The sequence below is a fragment of the Coregonus clupeaformis genome, chromosome 26, assembly GCF_020615455.1.
Source record: "Coregonus clupeaformis isolate EN_2021a chromosome 26, ASM2061545v1, whole genome shotgun sequence".
Classification (NCBI taxonomy): domain Eukaryota; kingdom Metazoa; phylum Chordata; class Actinopteri; order Salmoniformes; family Salmonidae; genus Coregonus; species Coregonus clupeaformis.
Window position 1 is genome coordinate 22,076,105 of NC_059217.1, and position 27,803 is coordinate 22,103,907.

The 27,803-nt window shown below is 43.1% G+C and overlaps 1 protein-coding gene across 1 annotated transcript in view; it reads left to right on the forward strand.

Annotated features, from left to right (window-relative positions):
- LOC121540268 (glypican-5-like) overlaps positions 1-27,803 on the forward strand; it is a 183,840-nt gene that overhangs the window by 144,808 nt on the left and 11,229 nt on the right. Inside the window, exon 8 of the mRNA XM_041849019.2 lies at positions 3,346-3,481. Within this exon, the coding sequence (XP_041704953.2) occupies positions 3,346-3,481 (136 nt within the window). The remainder of the gene's footprint in view (positions 1-3,345; positions 3,482-27,803) is intronic.

Genomic DNA, 27,803 nt, shown 5'->3' on the forward strand with positions numbered 1-27,803 from the left:
CTATTCTTGTTGAGCGTGGCGACATACTGTTAATGTTCTATCCACAACTCTCTGTCCATCGCCGTTGTAATCTATTAGGAAGCCAAAATGTTCCCAAACTGGAGATTTAAACAATGATTGAGGAGCCTCCAATTCTGGTTTATCGACCCCAGCACTTGCCATCGTACAGAACTAGTTCCCGGCTGCCCCTCACAAAAGGACAGTTTGAAATGCTCCAATTAAGATTAGAATTTTGATGAACGTGCACATAGGCTCTAGTTGTTTTAACGGAATAGCCTGAAATGTTTTTTCAGCTCAGATTTACTCAAGAGGCATAAGCCTACGACGCAGCGTAGTCATAGCCTATAAGCCTAGTGTTTTGATGTATTCATTCGGGTTCATAGTGCGGACCATTTGGTACGAATACGTGTAGCGTTACACCCTACATGACAGCCATGAGTCTTAAATAGCTCCATATGGGAGTCTGCCACCACAAACATGCACACACACACACACACACATACATTAGGTTAGAATAAAAGCCCCCACCGATAGGTTTGTTGAGTCCCGCTAGGATGGTTGACGAGAGAGCTTTTTCAGTAATTCTTCATGAACAGACTAGCAGAGGTTTTAATGAGCTAACACTGTTGTTTATGAAGAGCATCCATCCTCCAAAAAAGCAAATTAAGAAGCAATCACAGACACAGGAAGCCAATTAATGGCACTGTAAAGGCTTAATGTTCTCCTGACACACACATATAGATGGGTATAATCACCATATAGATGTGTATAATCACACACACAGCACACACACACACAACGTGGGCAATTAAGGGCAAGGTGAGTGGGATTGGGATGCTGTCATGCAATTAGAACATTTGATGCTGATGTGATTCTATGTGAACATGCCTGCCTCTATGAATTAATTATGGGAATTCTACATGTGGTATTACAAGGCCTAGTACTAGTACCAATTGTCCCAGTGGGTTATGATACAATATTCATCTGAGAGGGGACATTAAACATGTAATTATAATAAAACCAGAAGATTATGATATGGAGAGAGGTAGAGTTCGAGAAATAAAATATGAAACTAGAGAAAAGGAGAAAGCACATAAAGATAGATATAAAGAGATTGTGTAAGGAATTTGTAGGCCTATACCCTTGCAATGACACAAGTGTTTTTCAGTCAGTGTTCAGACTGCCCGAGGAGATCCAGGTCTTTTGTGTTTTCCAGACCTTTTCAATGACACTACAAGACAATACAATATGCTCACATTTAGACTTTACAGAGTGCGCAAGCTGGTTGAGAGAATGCCTAGAGTGTGCAAAGCTGTCATCAAGGCAAAGGGTGGCTACTTTGAAGAATCTCAAATATAAAATATATTTTGGTTTGTTTAACACTTTTTTGGTTACTACATGATTCCATATGTGTTATTTCATAGTTTGATGTCTTCACTGTTATTCTACAATGTAGAAAATAGTAAAAATAAAGAAAAACCCTTAAATGAGTAGGTGTGTCCAAACCTTTGACTGGTAGTGTAGGTAGAGGTCAATCAGTCACAGCTGTGTTGCCATGGTTCCTCTCTTACACAACATGTAATTGGTTTAAAGCCATGGATAATTAGAGAGCCCTCTGAGTTGATTAGGCCATAGTCGCAGCCGGGGATATTTAATTGTCTTTTTTCAACTCCTTCACTTCTAGCCCTTATGCTCCGCAAGCTAGCTACAGTGTCTCTCCACACAACATTTAACTGCAGCCAATCACTCTGTGAACTCATGAATACGGCTATTAAATTAGACTTTTCATTTGTGGAAATGTAATTATATTACGCAAGGTTTAATGTGCTTATCACACCTCACAGGGTCTCCATGTCGTGGGACTCTGGGAGGTCAAAGAGGGGGCAGGGAGGGGGCAGAGAAGGGCCAGTGTTTAATTTAGTACACGATGAAGGACAAATAATTGCATCTACTTGAATACGTTGAGGTACATGAACTGGCCCCTAATCTCTTAACCTGTGTGGTATCAGCAATCAGTAAGATTGGACCTTGTACTTAATGAGTAAGTGGACTGTAGACCATGGTCAGTTACCTCCTCAATGGGAAATGCAAAGCACTCTTATGAAATGTGCCTACTGTACAGTATGTGAATCCAAACAATTATTTCTACTGAACCAGCAGCATTAGTTTTAAATCATATCAAATAGGATTCCCAATTTAAGCAGTGCGAAAAAGTGTTGCATTGTCTCTCGTAGGGCAGCAACATAATCTGCCTTTCTGCTGTAGTAACTTCCCCAGAGGCAGCAACATCACTAGTGTGCCCTGTGCTATAGAATATTGTACATAGTATATTACTATTGATGTTACTGCCTCTTCTTCAGCCAATAAATCCTTGTATGTTGAGGGTATGGAAGATCAGATAATCCTTGCGTTTTCACCCTAACCCAAAACATCACTGGTCGTTGTATGAGTTATGATCCGTGATCAATTGAAACAGTTGTTGGCCCACACACCGTCCATTCCTCTGTGGCGGCAGGCTTACCCTAAACTATACCAGTATTCACTTTCCACAAAGGCAAATTCAGCTCTGTTCTTATAATACTTTGAGATGCCATTCCCATTCCCTTTGAATAGGCCTTATCAATCTCTTCACATAGTTTCCTTTCTGGTGGTTGTGCAGTAGTTGCTGACGTTTGTTTTCCTCATTTTGTTTCACTTGTCAGATGAACCAACATTTGGAACAACACACACAAGACTATAGTTGTTTAATGCCACCTTTTGTTTAACAAGAACGCCCTCATTTGTTTTCGTGATATTGATCTGTGATATGTGCAAAAGCGAATCTTCCCATTCACAGAGAACAAGTGTAGTTGCCATGCTTCCCTGCCTGCTACTTTATTCATTTGTGTCAAATGGGTTGTTCTCAAAATCAACCCAAGACTGGCTCATCACATGCCTGGTTGGTCAGATGTAATAATGCTGGAAAGGGAAAAACATAAAATCAAAAATCTTAGCTCTGTCTACTAATGTGCTGATAGGTTGTCGTTGGGGTTTTTCCTCTTGTTTTTGCATCATTAACTGTTTTTTTTGGGGGGGGTGGGGTGGTGGGGTGGAGACCCCCACTACTCACAGTACTAGACTCACTGACACAGGGCTATTTTATTACTGATGAATATGCACATGTTCTGTCCTATGTCAATATCAACTTGTTAACAACAGTGTGAGTACCCTAATGTGTATTGTGTGCTCTAGCATTCATCTGTCTATTTAATCATGTTTTGTTTGAACAGTGGAACAGTGCAGAATTGGATGTGGCTTATTTTCAAGTAGGATGACCCCAGTTGACCTCTGACCTGTGTGTTGCAGGAAATGCAGGGTCAGATGGGCTGGGCAACAGACTGGGGGGCGTGGGTGGAGACGGGCAGTGGGACGAGAGAAGAGGCCAGCGGAGAGTGTGACGATGAGGATGGATGTCAAGGATCTGGAGATGAAGACTTTACCAGTGAGTCTGTTTACTCCTCTCTCCCCTCCTTTTCCTCAGCTGCCTATCATTCCTGCCCTCCCTCCCCATACTCTCTTCTACCACAGTCAATCAGACTCCCTGTAGATGAGACTGCTGTCAGATGTCAGAGACTCATGTTGAAAACTGTCTGTGTCACAGGTCAGATGGTTATTCACTACAAGACAATATGTTGTTGTTGCGTCAGCAGCCTTTTCCTCTCTCGCAGATGGAGCCATGTCTATACCTTTCCCTCGTGACATTATATGCTGCTATATGCAAATTGGCCTTAGAACAGGCTGTCAAAAGCTGTCAGTGAGATTACATTAGTAAACATATCTGGCTCTTGTGTGGGTTTAACCTTGTGGACGTAGAATATTTAAATTACTTCACGTCGAATTGTTATTTAATGCTTTGGGGTAGAACTGGCTCATATAATGGCTGTACACCAGCACTACTGCAATACAAATTGTTCATTATTGTATACACAGACTCATAAACACTCTCACTCTGTCTTTGTAAGAGCTGTCTTTGTGTTAGCAACTTTAACAGAATAGATGTGAAAATGTTTGAAGCTGATTGCAGATTGCTCGTTTATCCAGTCTCTTATTCAGATCATGAGAGAGAGAGAGAACAAGAAGAGAGAGAGAGAGAAGCAAGGGAGTGAGAAGAGTGAGAGAGAAGAGGAATGATAAGCATTGATCCATGGTTCAGACAGTGGCTCTAAGATCTGTGGAGCATGTAAATGACACTTATCTGTCTGATGGTGATTGCCATGCTCCAGCAGGCTGCCTGAGGGCTTCAGAAGAGGACGGTAAAAGCTTTTTCTCAAGTCCTCCACAACACAGCTCAACCGGGGCATTTAAAACTAGAACCGCTGGGCCTCGAGGGACCCCCCTTTGAGCTTATGAGCGAGCAGTCATTCTGACTGCAACATTCTAACAGTGTAATTAATACATTTCAAATATGCTATAACAAAAATAATTATTTGGTTGTGTTTATGAAGGTATTGAGTAACATTAGAATACAAAAAATATATATTTCAAATAAGACAATAGCATTTTCATTAGTGTATGTTACTGTAGGCTAATGTAAAAACTGAAAAACACAAAAATGGAAGTGTTCAATACATTTTATTTGTGGAGTGCCTGTGTTGCAACTATGAAACAGAAAGCATATGTAACGACAAAATAAAAAAAATACCCCAACCACCAAGACGCACGGTCAGCAAGATGCGCGGTCAAATGATGAAAGCATCAGTAGCCTAAACATCATTATAAGCGGCAAGTGTGCTTGATAAATAGTGAAAATCAGCAGAAAAGCAATGAAGGCATTGTAATGAACATAAGTGTCGATATGACAGCAGCAGTCAAAAATAGTCAATTATTGTCAGCTCGTGCTTACATGGTGTGCGTCTTCACGCAATGGCATCAGTTGGAGCATGTCCATGTCACATAAACAACGATAGCTGGTGAGTGTGTTGCTGATGTTGTTTTTTGCTTGAGATGTAGGGCATGCCCAGCAAACCAAAATTGGTTCTGTGAAAGTTCCCAGAACATTCGTTAGGTCGCGTGTTCTCATAACATAAAAACCGTCCAGTCGTGTTGAAGATTATAGAATGTTTGTGTAAAACCTTTGCCTGATGTTGCAAGAACGTTCCTAGAACACATTTTGGCTGTTCTTTAAAGGTTCCCATAATGTTTCATTAGGTTGTGGGAACAGTCTGGTGGGAAGACTGTGGGCAGAGGTATAAAGTGCTTAATTAAAAATACTTTAAAGTACTACTTAAGTCATTTTTTGGGGTATCTGTACTTTACTATTTATATTTTTGACCACTTTTACTTTTACTTCACTACATTCACATACATTTATCCTGACACCCAAAAGTACTCATTACATTATGAATGCTTAGCAGGACCGGAAAATGGTCCAATTCACGCAGAGAACATCCCTGGTCATCCCTACTGCCTCTGATCTGGCGGACTAAATAAACACAAATGCTTCATTTGTAAAATGTACAATGAAGTCTGAGTGTTGGAGTGTGCTCCTGGCTATACGGAAATAAAAACAAGCAAGAAAATAATTGTCACGATCGTCGGATATAGAGGACCAAGGCGCAGCGTGGAAGGTGAACATACTTATTTATTAAATGATACACGAACAAAACAACAAATCGATACGTGACGTCCACAAGATCCCACAAACACTGTGGGAAAACCACCTGACTAAATATGGTTCCCAATCAGAGACAACCAGCAACAGCTGATACTCGTTGCCTCTGATTGAGAACCACTCTGGCCAACATAAATATACAAAAACTAGACTAGACACAACGAGCACAAAACATAAACTCTACACACCCTGGCTCAACTTAAAAGAGTCCCTAGAGCCAGGGCGTGACAGTACCCCCCTCTAAAAGGCGCGGACTGCGACCGCGCCTAAACATCACCGAACAGGGGAGGGCTGGGTGGGCATTCCTCCTCGGAGGCGGTTCCGCTCCGGGCTTGACCACCACCCTCTACTAACCCCCCGTAGTGCCCCTGGTCTGGTCTAGCCCCACTGGCTGGAGCTGGACTGGACTTCGGTGGAGCGGATTGCTCAGGCTCCGGTGTGGAGCAGCTGACCGGTACCTGACCAGGCACCGGTGAAACGGGCACGGGCTGGCGATGCGCACCACAGGTTTGGTGCGGGGAGCAGGAACAGGCCGGACCAGGCTGGCGACGCGCACCATTGGCTTGGTGCGGGGAGCAGGGACAGGCCGGGCCGGGCTGGCGACGCGCACCACTAGCTTGGTGCGGGGAGCAGGAACAGGCCGGGCCGGGCTGGCGATGCGCACCACAGGTTTGGTGCGGGGAGCAGGAACGGGCCGGGCCGGGCTGGCGACGCGCACCATTGGCTTGGTGCGGGGAGCAGGAACAGGCCGGGCCGGGCTGGCGACGCGCACCATAGGCTTGGTGCAAGGGGCAGGAACAGGCCGGGCCGGGCTGGCGACGTGCACCATAGGCTTGGCGTGATGGACAGGAACAGGCCGGACCGTACTGGGAACACACACCACTGGCCTTACACGGGGATCAGGAACGGGCCGGACCGGACTGGCAACACACTTCAGTACCTCTCGCCGTGCCTCTATATTTTCCTTCCCTCTATACACCAATGGCTCCCGTAACCTGGTGGACTTCTCTCCTCGTCCACCAACTCGCCCCTTATCTGCCTCCAGTGGCCCCGTCGTCCCTGCCATGTGCCCCCCCCAAAACATTTCTTGGGGGTGCCCCTCGCCTGTCCGACGACTGCCCGGTTGGCGCCGCTTCTCCTCTCCTGCCTGGGCACGCTGCTTGGTCCTGTATTGGTGGGATCTTCTGTCACGATCGTCGGACCAAGGCGCAGCGTGGAAGGTGAACATACTTATTTATTAAATGATACACGAACAAAACAACAAATCGATACGTGCCGTCCACAGGTGCAAAACACAAACCAACACGGAACAAGATCCCACAAACACTGTGGGAAAACCACCTGACTAAATATGGTTCCCAATCAGAGACAACCAGCAACAGCTGATACTCGTTGCCTCTGATTGAGAACCACTCTGGCCAACATAAATATACAAAAACTAGACTAGACACAACGAGCACAAAACATAAACTCTACACACCCTGGCTCAACTTAAAAGAGTCCCTAGAGCCAGGGCGTGACAATAATATAGTATATATAAGCAATTTGAAATGATTTATACTTTTACTTTTGATACTGAAGTATATTTTTTGCAATTACATTTACTTTTGATACTTAAGTATATTTAAAAACAAATACTTTTAGACTTTTACTCAAGTAGTATTTTACTGGGTTACTTTTACTTGAGTCATTTTCTATTAAGGTATCTTTACTTTTACTCAATTATGAAATTGGGTACTTTTTCCACCACTGACTATGGGGACATCACAAATGATATGTTCCCAAAACACAAAAACATGCCTATGATGTTGCAAGAATGTTGACAAAACAGCCTATCTGAGTTCTTTAAAGGTTCCCAGAACATTTAATTGGGTTGTGGGAACAGTGTGGGTACATTACGGCAGGTAGCTTAGTGGTTAAGAGCGTTGTGCCAGTAACCGAAAGGTCGCTGGTTCTAATCCCCGAGCCGACTAGGTGAAAAATCTGTCGATGTGCCCTTAAGCAAGGCACTTAACCCTAATTGCTCCTATAAGTCGCTCTGGATAAGAGCGTCTGCTAAATGACTTAAATGTAAATGTATTACAAGAGATAGGTTCCCAAAACACAACATATGCTCAGTTGTGATGACATTCGTACAATGTTTATGTTCCCAGAACCTAATTAAATGTTCTGGGAACCTTTAAAGAACTCAAGAAGGCTGTTCTGTCAACATTCTTGCAGCATCAAAGGAATGTTTTATGCACCCTGATTGTCAGCACAACTGGACAGTTTTAGTGTTTTGGGAACTATCTCTTGTCATATCCCCACAATGTTCCCACAATGTCAAGAAACATTGTAGGAACCTTTAAAGAACAGACTAAATGTGTTCTGGGAATGTTCTTGTAACATCAGGTGAATGTTTTTTGCACCCTAAAAGAAACATTGTAGAATCATCCGCACAACTGGACAGTTTTTGTGTTTTGGGAACAAATATTTTGTGATGTCCGCACAATGCTCTCACCAGACTGTTCCCACAACCGAATAAAACATTCTGGGAACATTTAAAGAACAGGTTAAATGTGTTCTAGGAACGTTCTTGCAACATCAGGTGAATGTTTTATGCAAACATTCTATAATTATCAGTACAACTGGACAGTTTTTGTGTTATGACAACATTTGCCGGAACCTAACAAATATTCTGGGAACTTTCACAGAACCAATGTTGTTTTGCTGGGAAAACATTACTGGTACATTGTATTATTACATTACCAGGAAACCTAATGATAACTTTTGGGGAATGTTCTGTGGTGTTTGTTACAGATGTTGTGCACAACATTTTAGTGAATGTTAGGAGAACATTCCAAGGATATTTCATTAAAAAATATATATATGTGAATGTTTTTGGGATGTTATCATCCTAATGTTAAATAAACCCTAAATACAACTTTTTGGGAATATTAGCTAATGTTCTGGGAATGTTCCCGGTTTGCTGGGCATTATCTCTCAATGATTACATTTTGTGCTGATAATCGGCCCGTAGTATTGTCACCGGCTTGTTCTATCCAAATGGTGCCGTCCCTTCCTCTCTCCTGTCCCACTGTTTCATTTGTTGGTGGCGCGGGCACCTGCCCAGTGCGCACCGTTCTGGCTTTTTTGCGCATAGGCCTTGGAGGTGTAGGTTCAGGCTGAGGCTCAGAATCAGAAGAACAATCACCAGAGATGTCATGATTAATTTCATCCACAACATCTGAGTCGTTTTCATTCAGATTTTTTTGCAATGATAACGCAGCATGTGCATCCATTCGTCTTGGTCTTCGTTCCATTGTACACTATATATACAAAAGTATGTGGACACCCCTTCAAATTAGTGGATTCGGCTATTTCAACCACACCTGTTGCTGACAAGTGTATACAATCGAGCACACAGCCATGCAATCTCCATAGACAAATATTGGCAGTAGAATGGCCTTACTGAAAAGCTCAGTGACTTTCAACGTGGCATCCTTTCCAACAGGTCAGTTCGTCAAATTTCTGCCCTGCTAGAGCTGCCACGGTCAACTGTAAGTGCTGTTATTGTGAAGTGGAAACATCTAGGAACAACAACGGCTCAGCCGCGAAGTGGTAGGCCACACAAGCTCACAGAACAGGACTGCCGAGTACTGTAGCGCGTAAAAATCGCATGTCCTCGGTTGCAACACTAATTACTAAGTTCCAAACTGCCTCTGTAAGCAACGTTTAGCACAATAACTGTTCGTTGAGAGCTTCATGAAATGGGTTTCCATGGCCGAGCAGCCGCACACAAGCCAAAGATCACTATGCGCAATGCCAAGTGTTGCCTGGCGTGGTGTAAATCTTGCCACCGTTGGACTCAGCAGCAGTGGAAACGTTCTTTGGAGTGATGAATCACGCTTCACCATCTGGCAGTTCGACGGACGAATCTGGGATTGGCGGATGCCAGGAGAACACTACCTGCCCGAATGCATAGTGCCAACTGTAAAGTTTTGTGGAGGAGGAATAATGGTTTGGGGCTGTTTTTCATGGTTCGGGTTAGGCCCCTTAGTTCCAGTGAAGGAAAATCTTAACGCTACAGCATACAATGACATTCTAGATGATTCTGTGCTTCCAACTTTGTGGCAACAGTGTGGGGAAGGCCCTTTCCTGTTTCAGCATGACAATGCCCCTGTGCACAAAGCGAGATCCATACAGAAATGGTTTGTCGAGATCGGTGTGGAAGTACTTGACTGGCCTGCACAGAGGCCTGACCTCAACCCCATCGAACACCTTTGGGAGGAATTGGAATGCCGACTGCGAGCCAGGCCTAATCGCCTAACATCAGCGCCCGACCTCACTAATGCTCTTGTGGCTGAATGAAAGCAAGCCCCCGCAGCAATGTTCCAACATCTAGTGGAAAGCCTTCCCAGAAGACTGGAGGCTATTATAGCAGTAAAGGGGGGACCAACTCCATATTAATGCTCGTGATTTTGGAATGAGATGTTCGACAAACATCTCATGTAGTGTAAATTACGCACACTCTCATTGTGTACTCCAAGTAGGCCAGAGTAGACTGATAAGACTGCTTGGATTTGGTGGACTGATATAGGGTACATACCATTTTGAGATTATAATTAGAATAAATCAATACAATAGAATGGCCCGCCCTGCTCTTCATTCACAATTGGTGATTACATAATTATACACCCTCGCTCATCAACTCACCCATTCTCCCCCTTTCTCCACCATCATACTTTACTTAATTTATTTCCTCTGTTGTTATATGTGTGAAATTAGTTTCAGTATAGTTTAGGTTCAGTTTTGAGGCAATTATCGGGGTGATTATCAACTGGGTACGGCACCTTCAACTATTGGGAGAAGGAGGGGAGCAGGCCCTACTTTTGGGAGAAGGAAGGGCAACTTGGGAAAAAATGACATTTTTAAGACATGTTTATATAGACTTATTTAGGAAAAGTCAAGGATGGAAGGGGACATTACTTTTAAAAAATTAAGAGTAATATATATATTTTTACATTGATGAGCAGTCCAAATGACTGCTTTAGCAGTTCTAGTGTTAAAGGTCAAGGACAGCGACAGCAGGAAGGATAGAGAGAGAAGCTAGAATATTGCTAGATTAAATAGAATCTGCTATTATAGCGACGATAACACTAAGGTGATTTCTTTGGGGTTCAAAGTCATTTGAAGGGTAAGGGAGTTTGATACAGCATGTTACACGTCTAGTGAGAACACTGAGGAGTAAACATAGTTATCTCTGTAAATGGTTACATATCCCGTCAACAGGGAAGCAGTGAGCAAGCATAGTACAGGTTTAACCATTAAATTATACTGAACAAAAATATAAACGCAACATGCAACAATTTCAAAGATTTTACTGAGTTACAGTTCAATAAGGAAATCAGTCAATTGAAATACATTCATTAGGCACTAATCTATGGATTTCACATGACTGGGAATACAGATATGCATCTGTTGGTCACAGATACCCCCCTAAAAAATGGGCCTCAAGGTCTCGTCACGGTATTTTAGTGCATTCAAATTGCCAATCGATAAAATGCAATTGTGTTCGTTGTCCATAGCTTATGCCTGCACATAACATAACCCCACCGCCACCATGAGGCACTCTGTTCACAATGTTGATATCAGCAAACCGCTCGCCCACACGATGCTATGCACATGGTCTGCGGTTGTGAGGCCGGTTGGACGTACTGCCAAATTCTCTAAAATGACATTGGAGGCAGCTTATGGTAGAGAAATGAACATTACATTCTCTGGCAACAGCTCTGGTGGACATTCCTGCAGTCAGCATGCCAATTGCACGCTCCCTCGAAACCTGAGACATCTGTGGCATTGTGTTGTGCACATTTTAGAGTGGCCTTTTATTGTCCCCAGCACAACATTTGAGAGAAATAAGCTTTTTGTGCGTATCGAACATTTCTGGGATCTTTTATTTCAGCTCATGAAACATGGGACCAACACTTTACATGTCGCGTTTATATTTTTGTTCAGTGTAATTGAACTGTGACAATTATAGTTGAATGAGAATTAAATGATCATTCATGAGAATGGATTGTGGTTTAGCGTGACTCATACAACACTCAGCGAGCACTGATCACGCTCATTTCCCATAGCTTCATCCCAGGAAGCTGATTTTCCTAATGAGTTTTATCTCAGTGATTGCTGGTAAGCAAGAGTTGTGTGTTTCACAACTTTGCTCTGCTGCACACAATCAAAGCCAAAGGTTAGATTTAAATACAGCTGGTACGTGCTGTAGACAGATTCCCATAAATTGTTGTCACACTCTGAATGTGTGTGTGAGCATATAACGGTGTGTGCGTGCGTGTCTCTGTGTGTGTGTGTGCGTGTACATGTGTACGTGTGTGAGACTGAGGGATTCTAGAGTTCTGCATTGATAGAATGGATCCATTCTTCCCCACACTGTCAGCACTCCACATTTCACGTACAGAAGCTTAATACCCCCCCCCCACACACACACACACACCACACACACACACACCACCACACACACACACACGAAATGGAGCCAGTTCCAAGGAAATTCCTGATGGTTTTGGGAGCACAGCTGGCTCATCCTGTTCTGTGCCAGGGAAGTAGCCGCAGGGAAGGGTCGTCCTGAGAGAGCTCAGTTGGATTTACCCATTTCCCTCTCCCTCTCCCACTCTCTCTCCTCTCCTCTCCTCTCCTCTCCTCTCCTCTCCTCTCCTCTCCTCTCCTCTCCTCTCCTCTCCTCTCCTCTCCTCTCCTCTCCTCTCCTCTCCTCTCCTCTCCTCTCCTCTCCTCTCCTCTCCTCTCCTCTCCTCTCCATCCGCTGAGGGAAGAGTAGGGTAGAGACTAATGGTTAGACAGATAGAGAACAGGGGAATATGGTAGAAACAGATCTACAGTGCCTTCGGAAAGTATTCAGACCCCTTGACTTTTTCCACATTTTGTTACGTTACAGCCTTATTCTAAAATTGATTAAATAAATAAAACATATCATCAATCTACACACAATACCCCATAATTACAAAGCAAAAACAGGATTTTAGAAATGTTTGCAAATGTATTAAAAATAAAAAACAGAAATACCTTATTTACATAAGTATTCAGACCCTTTGCAAAATTGAGCTCAGGTGCATCCTGTTTCCATTGATCATCCTTGAGGTGTTTCTACAACTTGATCAATTAAATTGATTGGACATGATTCGTAAAGGCACACACCTGTCTATATAAGGTCCCACAGTTGACAGTGCATGTCAGAGCAAAAACCAAGCCATGAGGTCGAAGGAATTGTCCGTAGAGCTGCGAGACAGGATTGTGTCAAGGCACAGATCTGGGGAAGTGTACCAAAAAATGTCTGCAGCATTGAAGGTCCCCAAGAACACAGTGGCCTCCACCATCATTCTTAAATGGAAGTAGTTTGGAACCACCAAGACTCTTCCTAGAGCTGGCCGCCCGGCCAAACTGAGCAATCGGGAGGAGAAGTGCCTCCTCAGGGAGGAGACCAAGAACCCGATGGTCACTCTGACAGAACTCAAGAGTTCCTCTGTGGAGATGGGAGAACCTTCCAAAAGGACCATCTCTGCAGTATTCCACCAATCAGGTCTTTATGGTAGAGTGGACAGAAGGAAGCCATTCCTCAGTAAAAGGCACATGACAGCCCGCTTGGTGTTTGCCAAAAGGCACATAAAGACTCTCAGACCATGAGAAACAAGAATTTCTGGTATGATGAAACCAAGATTGAACTCTTTGGCCTGAATGCCAAGCATCACGTCTGGAGGAAACCTGGCACCATCCCTACGGTAAAGCATGGCGGTGGCAGCATCATGCTGTAGGGGATGTTTTTCAGTGGCCTGGACTGGGAGACTAGTCAGGATTGAGGGAAGGATGAACAGAGAAAAGTACAGAGAGAACCTTGATGAAAACCTGCTCCAGAGCGCTCAGGACTTCAGACTGGGGCAAAGGTTCACCTTCCAACAGGACAACGACCCTAAGCACACAGCCAAGACAACGCAGGAGTGGCTTCGGGACAAGTCTCTGAATGTCCTTGAGTGGCCCAGCCAGAGCCTGGACTCGAACCCGATCGAACATCTCTGGAGAGACCTGAAAATAGCTGTGCAGTGACGATCCCCATCCAACCTGACAGAGCTTGAGAGGATCTGCAGAGAAGAATGGGAGAAACTCCCCAAATACAGGTGTGCCAAGCTTGTAGCGTCATACCCAAGAAGACTCGAGGCAGTATTCGCTGCCAAAGGTGCTTCAACAAAGTACTGAATAAAGCGTCTGAATACTTATGTAAATGTAATATTTTTTATTTTTTATGTCTAAAAAACTGTTTTTGCTTCATCATTATGGGGTATTGTGTGTAGATTGATGAGGGGGAAAAACAATTTAATCAATTTTACAATAAGGCTGTAATGTAACAAAATGTTGAAAAAGTCAAGGGGTCTGAATACTTTCCGAATGCACTGTACAGGTAGGACTAGACTGGTAGTCCAATACGGTTTGGGGGATAGAAAGGGTAGACTGAGAGATGTAGAAGTGGTTTCGAGGTTTGCGTCCATCCTGTTTTGAGCTAATTCTACCCCAGCATACGCATGTATGCATATGTAAAGCTGTATCATGAGTCAATAACAGGATGAAAAAGGGGATATGCTGATTATTTCACATTATAAAATTAGTTTTTGGAATCCTGGATGCTGATTGGACGAGCAGCGTCCCAAGCCGTACTGTATTTGCCAACACTGGCACACCTATGCCTGCTAACAGTTCCATCTGAATTATCACTGCGCCTCCATAAGAGATCAGCTTGTTCATGTTGCTGTCCGAATCATCTATTCTATTTATCTCAACTCGCACATTATTTTCCCTTGCTTCTATGTCATGGCTAGAAGGGATCCAATTTTTGTCCAATTTTGCTTTTTAACTTTAACCCTAACCCTTTTCCTAACCTTAACCTAATTATCCTAACCTGCTACGCTAATTTTCCTAACCTGCTGTGTAAGTTCTCCTAACCTGCTACGAAAAGTCAAATCTGACGTTAATTTGACAAAAGCTGGATCCCTTCTAGCCATGACCTTGCTTTCTAGGCTACCATTTGGTTTGTAACAGTGGGGTTTAATATAAGCCCTGCAGACAGCCTGTCCGATCTTTTGAAATGCAATCTCCCCTGTAGGCTACCATAGATAGAGTGAATTGTGTACAGACAATACTTTTTCTGAGCCAGGTGAAATCACGCATCAATGTCATTATTATGGATATATCCAAGTAAATGCCAATAGAAAAAAAGCTAAAAAAAAAGAAAATGCTGTCATTCCAGGTGCAATATTTGACGTGACTGTTAACTAAAGTTGGCTAGCTAGCTAGGAAGTGACAAGAACGTTAGTCAGCCTGCATAGCAACCACTTTTGTTAGAACAGACGACCAGTACTTTTGCTTAATAACTATGCCAAAATATTTAAAGACTGGTCACGTCTGTGGCAACAAGACCAAAATAACTAACGACCAGATTTGTGACCGGACTACTGTATATCTTCTGGTGGAAGAATTCAGTTTTATGAATTTACTTGGTAACCGTTTTATAAAAGCGATAAAGCACGCGAGTCAGTACTATATAAATACAGTCACAGGTAAATGCGTTGACTGTCTCTCCGCTTCACGTCGGGTCGAACAACGCCATTTACCTGTGACTGTATTCATTATATAGCCATGTCTCTGATGCCTTATTGCTTAAGTAAAGCTTCCATTTTGCACTACGCCTATGTCATTGAGTTACTTTCTATGATCCCCACAGTAACAGGATTGCAAATGAAATGTGTCAGTGATCTGTGTCAGGGCAGGCAGGGCAGTGCTGCTACACTGTGTCAGGATGTTAGATAATATTGAATCACAGACTACTGCTCTCCCTCCCCCTCTCTCTCTCATTCTCATTTTCTCTCTCTCTCTTTCTCTCTCTCTCACTATCTGTCTATCTGTCGTCTACTGTGTATCTAGCTTTATTTTCTGAGCAAGATTGACAGTTTTCTCGTAATCCCACAATGATACCTTCTATGTCTCAGATTGGCCAGATTGGCCTGGTCCATGAAGTCCTGATAGTTGTGCTATGATGAGTTATTGCTTGGTTGTGTTTAATTTGGACTGTAGGTCACTCTTCAGCTGTGGTGCAGTGGTGTTTTATTTCATGAAGGGCAGATGAGGCCATTATTCGGTGGGACTTTGGCCACTGTCATCTCTCCGAGACACTGACCTCTTTGATCTGTGATGGAGGATGCAGGCTGATGCAGGCTGTTTGGTGGTGAGATCTGATCGAATGTGTTATGCATTCACTAGATCCATCTGAGGCAGAGAAGGAGCACTCACCTGCTTTCATAATGCGTTTCTCAATATCAAAGGAATGTTTTCTTTACTTATAAAATGATTGAAGTCCAGATGGAAGGCCAGCCCCTGCTCTGTTTGGACGAGGTTTTCCCTCAGAGAGGCGGGGATTTAATCTTTCTCTTCTTCTTCTGAAATCTTTTAGGATTCTAAATGTATTTTCTCATCTCAAATAAACAGAGTCCCTTTGCTGAGGTAGATCCGCCCTTCACACTGTCAATAATGCTAATGGATTTATGACTATCCCAGAGAATTTGAACATTTCCTCCCCTCCAGAATTCCCAAAATGCACTGCTCCAGGAGGAATGATCTGGGTTTTCCCAGGGACAATCTCTGTTGCTATGGATACCAGGTGGTCTGCGGTCCCCGGGGTCTTGTTCATGGAAGGGACAACAAAGAGAACGCAAACTGAAGCAAATAGTCAAACAGCCCAAACAGTCAGAACTCTCATTACCCACAGTACCTGACCCAATGTCTTCACTACCTATGTTTTAGAAAACATATTTCATTTAAAGAGGGACATCATTAGCCTCAGTGACACTGTGAAGAATAAGACCTCACTATGGGGAGTTGTAGGTACATACAATTTTGTTCTTTTTCATATAGGCGTGTGAGCTAATTCTTAAACTCAATAGTAAATATTGATGTGTACATTTGTAATTTCTTTGGAGTTTTGATGGATTGAGAAATTATATATGACCTTTTGACCAGAAGGCTAAATGGTTGTTTCATTGTGTAAAGAATATATATTTTACATTGACTTAATCTATCCTCTACTCTGTTTCTCTGTCCCCTTGATAAAATGATGCAAGGTCAAGATTCCACACTAAACTAGCACTTTCTGATGTTGTTGTCTCGGTAGCACCAGATGCCTTTCATGCAACTCCCTCTCTCTCTCAAAGCTTCAATTTCAGAGATGTAAATGTCTGCTTATGAAGGCAGCGGAGGAAATTAACTCATTTTATGGCCTATCAGTCTCCCACGGTGATGTGAGGCTGAGGCTGATGGTTTTGTTAATGCTGGCGGCCGTAAAAAGCGACATCCAGCCAAATGTGCAATCCCTGCCAAATGAGATTCTCCGCCATGCTAAAGATGCTGATGTGCATGTCCATTTTGATTGGTTGTTATTTGCTACCATTCACAGAGAAGTTGATTATTTAATATACATGGAATTAGAATACACATACACTGAGTATACCAAACATTAGGAACAACCCCCCCCCCCATGTTGACTCCAATGCTTCCCACAGTTGTGTCAAGTTGTCTGGATGTCTTTTGGTTGGTGGACCATTCTTGATACACACGGGAAACTGTTGAGCATTAAAAACCCAGCAGTGTTGCAGTTCTTGACGCAAACCGGTGCGCCTGGCACCTACTAACATACCCCGTTCAAAATCTTTTGTCTTTCCCATTCACCCTCTGAATGGCACACATACACAATCCATGTCTCAATTGTCTCAAGGCTTAAAAATCCTTCTTTAACCTGTCTCCTCCCGTTCTTCTAAACTGATTGAAGTGGATTCACCTGGTCAGTCTATGTCATGGAAAGAGCAGGTGTTCTTAATGTTTTGTACATTGTGTACAGTAACGGTGGTTATTGCAATGGGAGGAGGAAATGGGAAGTCAGCACTCTGCTTGACTAAACCCATCAGAGCAGTCAGACATAAGCCTCACCTTATTTGTTCGCAAAGCATGGTCGTTGACATATTTGAACCCCTTCCTCATGAATGCAGTACATAGAGCTGAGGTTCCTTATAACAAAGCTCCTTGTGTACAGTTATTTTGTTGGTGAGCAGTGCACAGTCTGCCCACGGCACTTTTGGCAAAGCAGATCAATCAAACAACTGTAGTTTAGAATAAACAGTAACAGTATCTCATGTACAACTGAAGGTTGTGTTTGGACCTGCATTGTTCTGGTTTGAAAGTCAGTTTATGTTTCTCTCAGTGTGTTCCCATGCACACATCTGCTAGCTTCTACACCCTTCTACCCCCAAGCCATAAGACTGCTGGACAGTTCATCAAATGGCTACCCGGACTATTTGCATTGACCCCCTTTTTTTTGTTGCACTGACATTCTTGCACTCACTGGACTCTACCCACACACTCACATATTCTGTACTACACTGACACAGATACACACACACACACACACACACACACACACACACACGTGCATATTGATGCCACACACTCCCACATAGACACACTTTCACACTCTTCATATACGCTGCAGCTACTCTGTTTATTATCTATCCTGATTACCTAGTCATTTTTTATTCCTAACTACATGTACATATTACCTCAATTACCTCAACTAGCTCGTACCCCTGCACATTGACTCGGTACCAGTACTCCTTGTATATAGCCTCGTTATTGTTATTTTATCATGTTACTATTTCCTTTTTTGTTCTTATTTGCAAATGTTTTCTTCTTCTTACTTTTTAACTCTGCATTGTTGGTAAAGGGCTTGTAAGTAAGTATTTCACGGTAAAGTCCTAACCTGTTGTATTCGGCGCATGTGACAAATAAAATGAGATTTGATTTGATTTGATAGGGAGCGCAGAAGCAGCCATTTTGTGCTCCCTCTCCCTCCCTGTTCATCCACTGGTCTTCCAGGCAGATCCCATGGATAAAGGGGTAGGCCAGGGGAAATGAAAGTGCTTGGCTGGTAATATCCGTGGCTGTGTCGGCCAGCTAGCCCCAGGAGAGAGAGGGAGAGCAGCTGAGCTAGGCAGAGCAGAACAGAGCAGACCACTGGCCCAGTGCTGTGTGCTCACTGTTCACATTCAGGGTCAATGGCACTGGGTCTGTCACTGCCAACACCAGTGTTCCTCTGGCCCGAGTGGTTTAATCCTGCTTTTATACAGCTTAAAAGTGCTAGCTGGACAGTGGCTGCAACTGTGGTTCTGTTGTCTTCTATTGAAATCTGCATTGGATTTGAGTGTTTATGAACAGTAGTTATACTATGATTGTTACTGTGATCTAAACGGCCCTGAATCTTCACTTTGATTGGATTTAATAATCTGTATGTATTGTGAACAAGCCTGTCGTACTTTTCAATCACTCCTTCCTTCAACCAGTTATTCTCTACCTCTATTCACTATGTGTCTTCCATCCATCCCTGGGCTGATCATTGTTTATGTGACACGGTGACTGAGAGCAGCCATCACTGCCTGTCAAGGAGCTGATAAGGTTGAGAGGAGGATTGGCGTGCTGGGACGTTATCATTGCAATTAAGGGACAGCGTTTAGCAGGGCATTCCCTTGTATTAGATTAATCCTTATGTCATGCTTACGCCATCTCTTTACCTCTCAGTAACTATGGAACTGGTGCTTTTAACATACATAGGCTACAGTAGATGAGCTTGGAGATTTCCTTCATCACTGGATGAGGCTTTAACGTTCATGCCTGGGGCGAAGTGGGGCCTAAACCCCAAGCCTTGTTCCAACAGATACACTGTTTGCATTTATTTGAAGTTGAGCATGTGAAAATGTTGTACATGTCATGTCAAATTAACAGATCACAAAGTTGTAGGTGATATGACTAAAATGAATTACTAAAATGAATTTGTATCGTAGTAATTATGCTACAGTATGGCAATTTGCCATATACAGTAGTAGGGTTGACGTTTATTGTCATGAATCTTGCCCTGGAGGCAGAACTGAGCGATTTCCACTAGATTGGCCAGCTGCAATGTAAAAATTGGCTATATTGTAAAGATTCATAAAAACTAAAATTAGCTTTTTAATTCATCATCTATTGTAGGGTTTCCAAACCCTGTGCCCAATAACGCCAAGGTAACCTGTCTAAATGACGATCGCCCCGTAGCACTGACATCTGTAGCCATGAAATGCTTTGAAAGGCTGGTCATGGCTCACATCAACAGTATCATCCCAGACACCCTGAACCCACTCCAATTCGCATACCGCCCCAACAGAGCCACAGATGATGCAATCTCTATTGCACTCCACATTGCCCTTTCCCACCTGGACAAAAGGAACACCTACGTGAGAATGCTGTTCATTGACTACAGCTCAGCGTTCAACACCATAGTGCTCTCCAAGCTCATCACTAAGCTAAGGACCCTTGGACTGAACACCTCCCTCTGCAATTGGATCCTGACGGGCCGCCCCAAGGTGGTGAAGGTAGGCAACAGCACATCCGCCACACTGACCCTCAACATGGGGGCCTCTCAGGTGTGCGTGCTTAGTCCCATCCTGTACTCCCTGTTCACCCATGACTGCGTGGCTGCGCACGACAACACCATCATTAAGTTTGCTGACGACACAACAGTGGTAGGCCTGATCTTCGACAACGATGAGACAGCCTATAGGGAGGAGGTCAGAGACCTGGCAGTGTGGTGCCAGGACAATAACCTCTCCCTCAACCATCAGCAAGACAAAGGAGCTGATTGTGGACTACAGGAAACGGAGGGCTGACCACGCCCCCATTCACATCAACGTGGCTGTAGTGGATTGGGTCGAGAGCTTCAAGTTCCTCAGTGTCCACTTCACTAAGGACCTATCATGGTCCAAACACACCAACACAGTCGTGAAGAGGGCACGACAACGCCTCTTCCCCCTCAGGTGGCTGAAAAGATTTGGCATGAGCCCTCAGATCCTCAAAAAGTTATTCAGCTGCAACATTGAGAGCATCTTGACTGGCTGCATCATTGCTTGGTATGGCAAATGCTTGGCATCCGACTGTAATGCACTACAGAGGGTAGTACATACGGCCCAGTACATCACTGGGGCCGAGCTCCCTGCCATCCAGGACCTCTATACCAGGTGGTGTCAGAGGAAGGCCCTAGAAATTGTCAAAGACTCCAGCCACCCAAGTCATAGACTGTTTTCTCTGCTACCGCACAGCAAGCAGTACCGGAGCACCAAGTCTGGGACCAAAAGGCTCCTGAACAGCTTCTACCCCCAAGCCATAATACTATTGCATTGTCCCCCTTTTTATTTGCACTGACTCTCTTGCACCGGCTCTATTCACACTGACTGGAGTCTACCCACATCACTCACACATACGACACTGACACTCTAACATACACATACACACACATAGACTACATACACATGATTAAATTAGTCAAGTAATCATCAAGCCGTTGACTAATTGAACCAGTTGTGCCAGTTTAGGGTAAAAAAAAAAAAGTGAAACGTCTGGGGAGGGCCCAAGGAGATGGTTGGGAAACCCTGTTCTATGGCACCCCAGGGGGGGAATAAACCTCATTAAAGAATTAGAGATTCACTGTGCTCTCTCTCACTGTTACTACTCATCTATAATGGAGCCTTCTGCCCACACACTGACTAGATGCATATGCTCCAATTCACATTTAAGATACACAGACTCAGACATTTCAAAAGGATTTGTATTAGGGGTGTGAATCTTTAAACATTAAAATGTTTAAACAAAGTTGAGATTCTTAATGTTAAGAAAAATCCCTAACCGAAAAACAATGTTTTCCCCACATAATTAAAATCACAGTGCAGTTATCACTAAACATATCATTTTCCATGTTATAGCCTAACTAGATGGTAGACTATAAAGGCCTGGGGAAAGTAGTGTAATGTAAATAAAACCAGAGCGGAAGAGGCACATTTGAGGCTACTTTGGTGAATTTGTGAGGCATGGAAGACAAGACATTGCGAGATGCAGATTACAAAGAGATATGCACACGGTTCTGCCTGCCCCTCCTCTCTCTCCCTCATGCTGGCCTGCCTGCTCTTTTTCTTGGCTAATGATGCCAGTGTGTTCAGTCATCGGTCTGTTGAATATCCTAGTTTATTCATGGGATAGATGGCGCAGGGATACAGAGGTATCTTCAGACCAGTCTTGCGATCACGGGGTACTCTTCGTTGCTGAGTGGGTGGGGGTGTTTTTGTCTCATAATATGAAATTACAGTAGGCTACAGGTAGCCTGTATCGATTACCCTTTTCAGATAAAATGGAATGTGGCCCCTTGAAAGCGCCTCGGCTACAGCATATTTTGTTTTTCTGTTAGGGTAGGCTACACTATGGCATTTTAAATGCCCACACAAAACTTTCTCTGGAAATATGAATGGCATTTTGCTTGTCTGTAATGTAATGCTGCTTCTGAAGCGGGACTAATTTCCATCACTAGGCGACCAGAACTGTCAATCAAATAATCTTGAGCTTCTGCGCGCGGTCTGCCTGCCTGCGGTCTGCCTGCCTGCTGTCTGAAAAGTTATCAATTGTCGCTATTGACATTTTACTGTAGCTGCGTTCTATGTCTGTAAAGGGTTGCGGTAGATATACTGTAACTTAATTGCCCGGACAGAGGCTACTCAATAGGACCATGATTTTGCATTGTAAATTGACGTGGAATTATTTATTTTTTTCTTACCATTTACATTTATATAAATTGATGTACAAATCAATTGGTTGTTTGTGCAACATATGATTGGAAGATGGGTTGGTGTTTGGTGGTGAGGACTTTAGCTGAGATTCATGTTGGAGTTTTTAGAGATGCAAGAATGGGTGAGGATGGCCATTCTTAATTGGAAATTATCTTCATTTTATACTGTAGTAGTTCAGATGTTCCATTACTCTATGGTAAATAGAGCATTGAACGTGTTTATACAACAGCTAGTGGAGGATTGTATAAATGAAGCCAGTGGCCAGTGTTTCACCTTGATGAAGGTGAATCATCAGGAGAGAAATTAATATAATTTGTTTGATAAAGAGTGATGCTGTGGTTAGAGGCTAGACTAATACACACTATAATGTTGGTATTGCCTATATGAGTCTTTTTCCTGGCTCCTTCCTCTGATTCCATACTCAATCTGTAACTCTATGCGATTGTTCAGCTCCGGAGCCTGATAAGTAGTTCCTGAGGGTGTAATCTGCATCTCAGTGTAACAGAACCCTTCCCTACACTGCCAGTGTGTGTGTGTGTGTGTGCGCGCGTGTGTGTGTGTGTGTGTGTGCATCTGTGTGCGTGCGTGCAAGCGTGTGTGTGTGTGTGCATGCCAGATGGGGTGTGAGAGAAAGATGGAGAGAGAAACAGTTCGATTCTGACTGTGTATGTTCGGGTCCATACAGTATGGATGTGTGTGGTTGTAGGATATGTTGCTTCAATGTTCAGGTTTTCCTTTGTCTGTTGTTTGGTTCTATTTCATTGCTGGGCTGCGTGAATGAATGTTAATTGTTATTCAGCCTATTAAGCCTCAGCTAAGCATAGGCCATACAGGGGAAGGTCAAGTGGCTTGTTTTAAGGTCAAACACCTCTCTGTGTTCACCTAGTGGGGAGGGAGGACACACACACACACACACACACACACACACACACACACACACCGTGCAGCCTTGTTTTGATATATGTTTGTCTGGAACTAGGTGTTGAAGTGAAGGTGTGATGGAGGATGTAATTGATATTGATTGGTGTATTAGAGGTCGATATCTGTGCTAGAGCGCCATCACATTGTTGCTGAGGATATTTATAACCCTACTGACAGGACAATGAGGGAAGATGGGTAATGTACTGTCTGCCTCTACGTTAAACATAGTGGATGAACATGCCCTGTCTCTTAGATGTTTAAATATATATATTTGCATGTACCTTTACAACACACAACACTTTCATTCTGCCACATTGTCTTTACAACAGCATTGTGTGTGTGTGTGTGTGTCTACACCTGGAGTGTGAAGAGGAATATGTATCAGTTACGGTTAAATTACGAAGGTTTATCCAGTGCCGAGAGAGAGAGAGAGAGAGAGAGACCTGAGTCTACGCCTTCACTATGGTGAATCACTAAAACAATACACAAATACACTACAGGAAAAGAAGGAACAGCACGTCAGAAATCAGCTCAATGTAATTGAAGAATCCATAGACACTAACCACTTCTGGGAAAATTGGAACAAACTAAACAAACAACCACATGAAGAGTTATCTATCCAAAATGGAGATGTATGGATAAACCACTTCTCCAATCTTTTTGGCCCTATAACAAAGAACAAACAGCAAAAACATATACAGTGCATTTGAAAAGTATTCAGACCCGCTGACTTTTTACACATTTTGTTACATTACAGCCTTATTCTAAAATGGATTACATTTTTTCCCCTCATCAATCTACACACAATACCCCATATTGACAAAGCAAAAACAGGTTTTTAGAAATTTTAGCAAATGTATACAAAATTAAAAACAGATACCTTATTTACATAAGTATTCAGACCCTTTGCTATGAGACTCGAAATTGAGCTCGGGTGCATCCTGTTTCCATTGATCACCCTTGAGATGTTTCTACAACTTGATTAGAGTCCACCTGTGCTAAATTCAATTGATTGGACATGATTTAGAAAGGCACACACCTGTCTATATAAGGTCCCACAGTCGACAGTGCATGTCAGAGCAAAAACCAAGCCATGAGGTCGAAGGAATTGTCCGTAGAGCTCAGAGACAGGATTGTGTTGAGGCACAGATGTGGGGAAGGGTAACAAAAAATGTCTTCAGCATGGAAAGTCCCCAAGAACACAGTGGCCTCCACCATCATTCTTAAATGGAAGAAGTTTGGAGCCACCAAGTCTCTTCCTAGAGCTGGCCACCCGGCCAAACTGAGCAATTGGGGGAGAAGGGCCTTGGTCAGGGAGGTGACCAAGAACACAATGGTCAATCTGACAGAGCTCCAGAGTTCCTCTGCGGAGATGGGAGAACCTTCCAGAAGGACAACCATCTCTGCAGCACTCCACCAATAAGGCCTTTATGATAGAGTGGCCAGACGGAAGCCACTCCTCAGTAAAAGGCACATGACAGCCCGCTTGGAGTTTGCCAAAAGGCACCTAAAGGACTCAGACCATGAGAAACAAGATTCTCTTGTCTGATGAAACCAAGATTGAAATCTTTGGCCTGAATGCCAAGCGTCACGTCTGGAGGAAACCTGGCACCATCCCTATGGTGACGCATGGCGGTGGCAGCATCATGCTGTGTGGATGTTTTTCAGCGGCAGGGACTGGGAGACTAGTCAGGATCGAGGGTAAGATGAACGGAGCAAAGTACAGAGAGATCCTTGATGAAAACATGCTCCAGAGCGCTCAGGACCTCAGACTGGGGTGAAGGTTCACCTTCCAACAGGACAATGACCCTAAGCACACAGCCAAGATAACACAGGAGTGGCTTTGGGACAAGTCTCTGAATGTCCTTGAGTGGCTCAGCCAGAGCCCGGAATTGAAACCGATTGAACATCTCTGGAGAGACCTGAAAATAGCTGTGCAGCGACACTCCCCATCCAACCTGACAGAGCTTGAGAGGATCTGCAGGGAAGAATGGAAGAAACTCCCCAAATACAGGTGTGCCAAGCTTGTAGCATCATACCCAAGAAGACTCTAGGCTGTAATCGTTGCCAAAGGTGCTTCAATAAAGTACTGAGTACAGGGTCTGAATACTTATGTAAATGTAATATTTCCGTTTTTTTTTTGTTGGCAAAAATGTCTAAAAACCAGTTTTTGCTTTGTCATTATGGGGTATTATGTGTAGATTGATGAGATTATAGAAATAAAAAAATCAATTTTAGAATAAGGCTGTAACGTAACAAAATGTGGAAAAAGTCAAGGGGTCTGAATACTTTCCGAATGCACTGTACATCAAATACAAATCTTATAATCAACTATTAAAGACTACCAGAACCCACTGGATTCTCCAATTACATTGAATGAACTACAGGACAAAATACAAACCCTCTAACCCGTGGTGCTGATGGTATACTAAATGAAACGATAAAATATAAAGACCACAAATTCAAATTGGCTATACTTAAACTCTTTAACACCATCCTTAGCTCTGGCATCTTCCCCAATATTTGGAACCAAGGACTAATCACCCCAATCCACAAAAGTGGAGACAAATTTGACCCCAATAAATTCCGTGGGATATGCGTCAACAGCAACCTTGGGAAAATCCTCTGCATTATCATTAACAGCAGACTCGTACATTACCTCAGTGAATACAATGTACTGAGCAAATGTCAAATTGGCTTTTTACCAAATTACTGTACGACAGACCGCGTATTCACCCTGCACACCCTAATTGACAAACAAACAAACCAAAACAAAGGCAAAGTCTTCTCATGCTTTGTTGATGTCAAAAAAGCTTTTGACTGAATTTGGCATGAGGGTCTGCTATACAAATTGATGGAAAGTGGTGTTGGGGGAAAAACATACGACATTATAAAATGTATGTACACAAACAACAAGTGTGCAGTTAAAATTGGCAAAAAACACACACATTTCTTTCCACAGGACCGGGGGAGTGAGACAGGGATGCAGCTTAAGGCCCACCCTCTTCAACATATATATCAACGAATTGGTGAGGGCACTAGAACAGTCTGTAGCACCCGGCCTCACCCTACTAGAATCTGAAGTCAAATGTCTACTGTTTGCTGATGATCTGGTGCTTCTGTCCCCAACCAAGGAGGGCCAACAGCAGCACCTAGATCTTCTGCACATATTTTTTGTCAGACCTGGGCCCTGACAGTAAATCTCAGTAAGACAAAAATAATGGTGTTCCAAAAAAGGTAGAGTTGCCAGGACCACAAATATAAATTCTATTTAGACACTGTTGCCCTAGAGCACACAAAAAACGATACATACCTCGGCCTAAACATCAGCGCCACAGGTAACTTCCACAAAGCTGTGAACAATCTGAGAGACAAGGCAAGAAGGGCCTTCAATGCCATCAAAAGGAACATAAAATTCGACATACCAATTAGGATCTGGCAAAAAATACTTGAATCAGTTATAGAACCCATTGCCCTTTATGGTTGTGAGGTCTGGGGTCCGCTCACCAACCAAGAATTCACTAAATGGGACAAACACCACATTGAGACTCTGCATGCAGAATTCTGCAAAAATATCCTCTGTGTACAACGTAAAACACCAAATAATGCATGCAGAGCAGAATTAGGCTGATACCCGCTAATGATCAAAATCCAGAAAAGAGACGTTAAATTCTACAACCACCTAAAAGGAAGCGATTCCCAAACCTTCCTGGAGAAGATTCCCCTAAGCATGTTGGTCAGACCCCACAGAGCCCCAGGACAGCAACACAATTAGACCCATCCAAATCATGAGAAAACAAAAATATAATTATTTGACACATTGGAAAGAATTAACCAAAAAACGGAGCAAACTAGAATGCTATTTGGCCCTAAACAGAGAGTACACAGTGGCAGAATACCTGACCATTGTGACTGACCCAAAATTAAGGAAAGCTTTGACTATGTACAGACTCAATGAGCATAGCCTTGCTATTGAGATAGGCCGCCGTAGGCAGACCTGGCTCTCAAGAGAAGACAGGCTATGTGCACACTGCCAGAAAAATGAGGTGGAAACTAAGCTGCACTTCCTAACCTCCTGCCAAATGTATGACCATATTAGAGACACATATTTCCCTCAGATTACACAGACCCACAAAGAATTTGAAAACAAATCCAATTTTGATAAACTCCCTTATCTACTGGGTGAAATACCACAGTGTGCCATCACAGTAGCAAGATTTGTGACCTGTTGCCACAAGAAAAGGGCAACCAGTGAAGAACAAACACCATTGTAAATACAACCCATATTTATGTTTATTTATTTTCCCTTTTTTACTTTAACTATTTGCACATTGTTACAACACTGTATATAGACATAATATGACATTTGAAATGTCTTTATTCTTTTGTGTAATGTTTACTGTTCATTTTATATTGTATATTTCACTTTTGTTTATGATCTACAGTGAGGGAAAAAAGTATTTGATCCCCTGCTAATTTTGTATGTT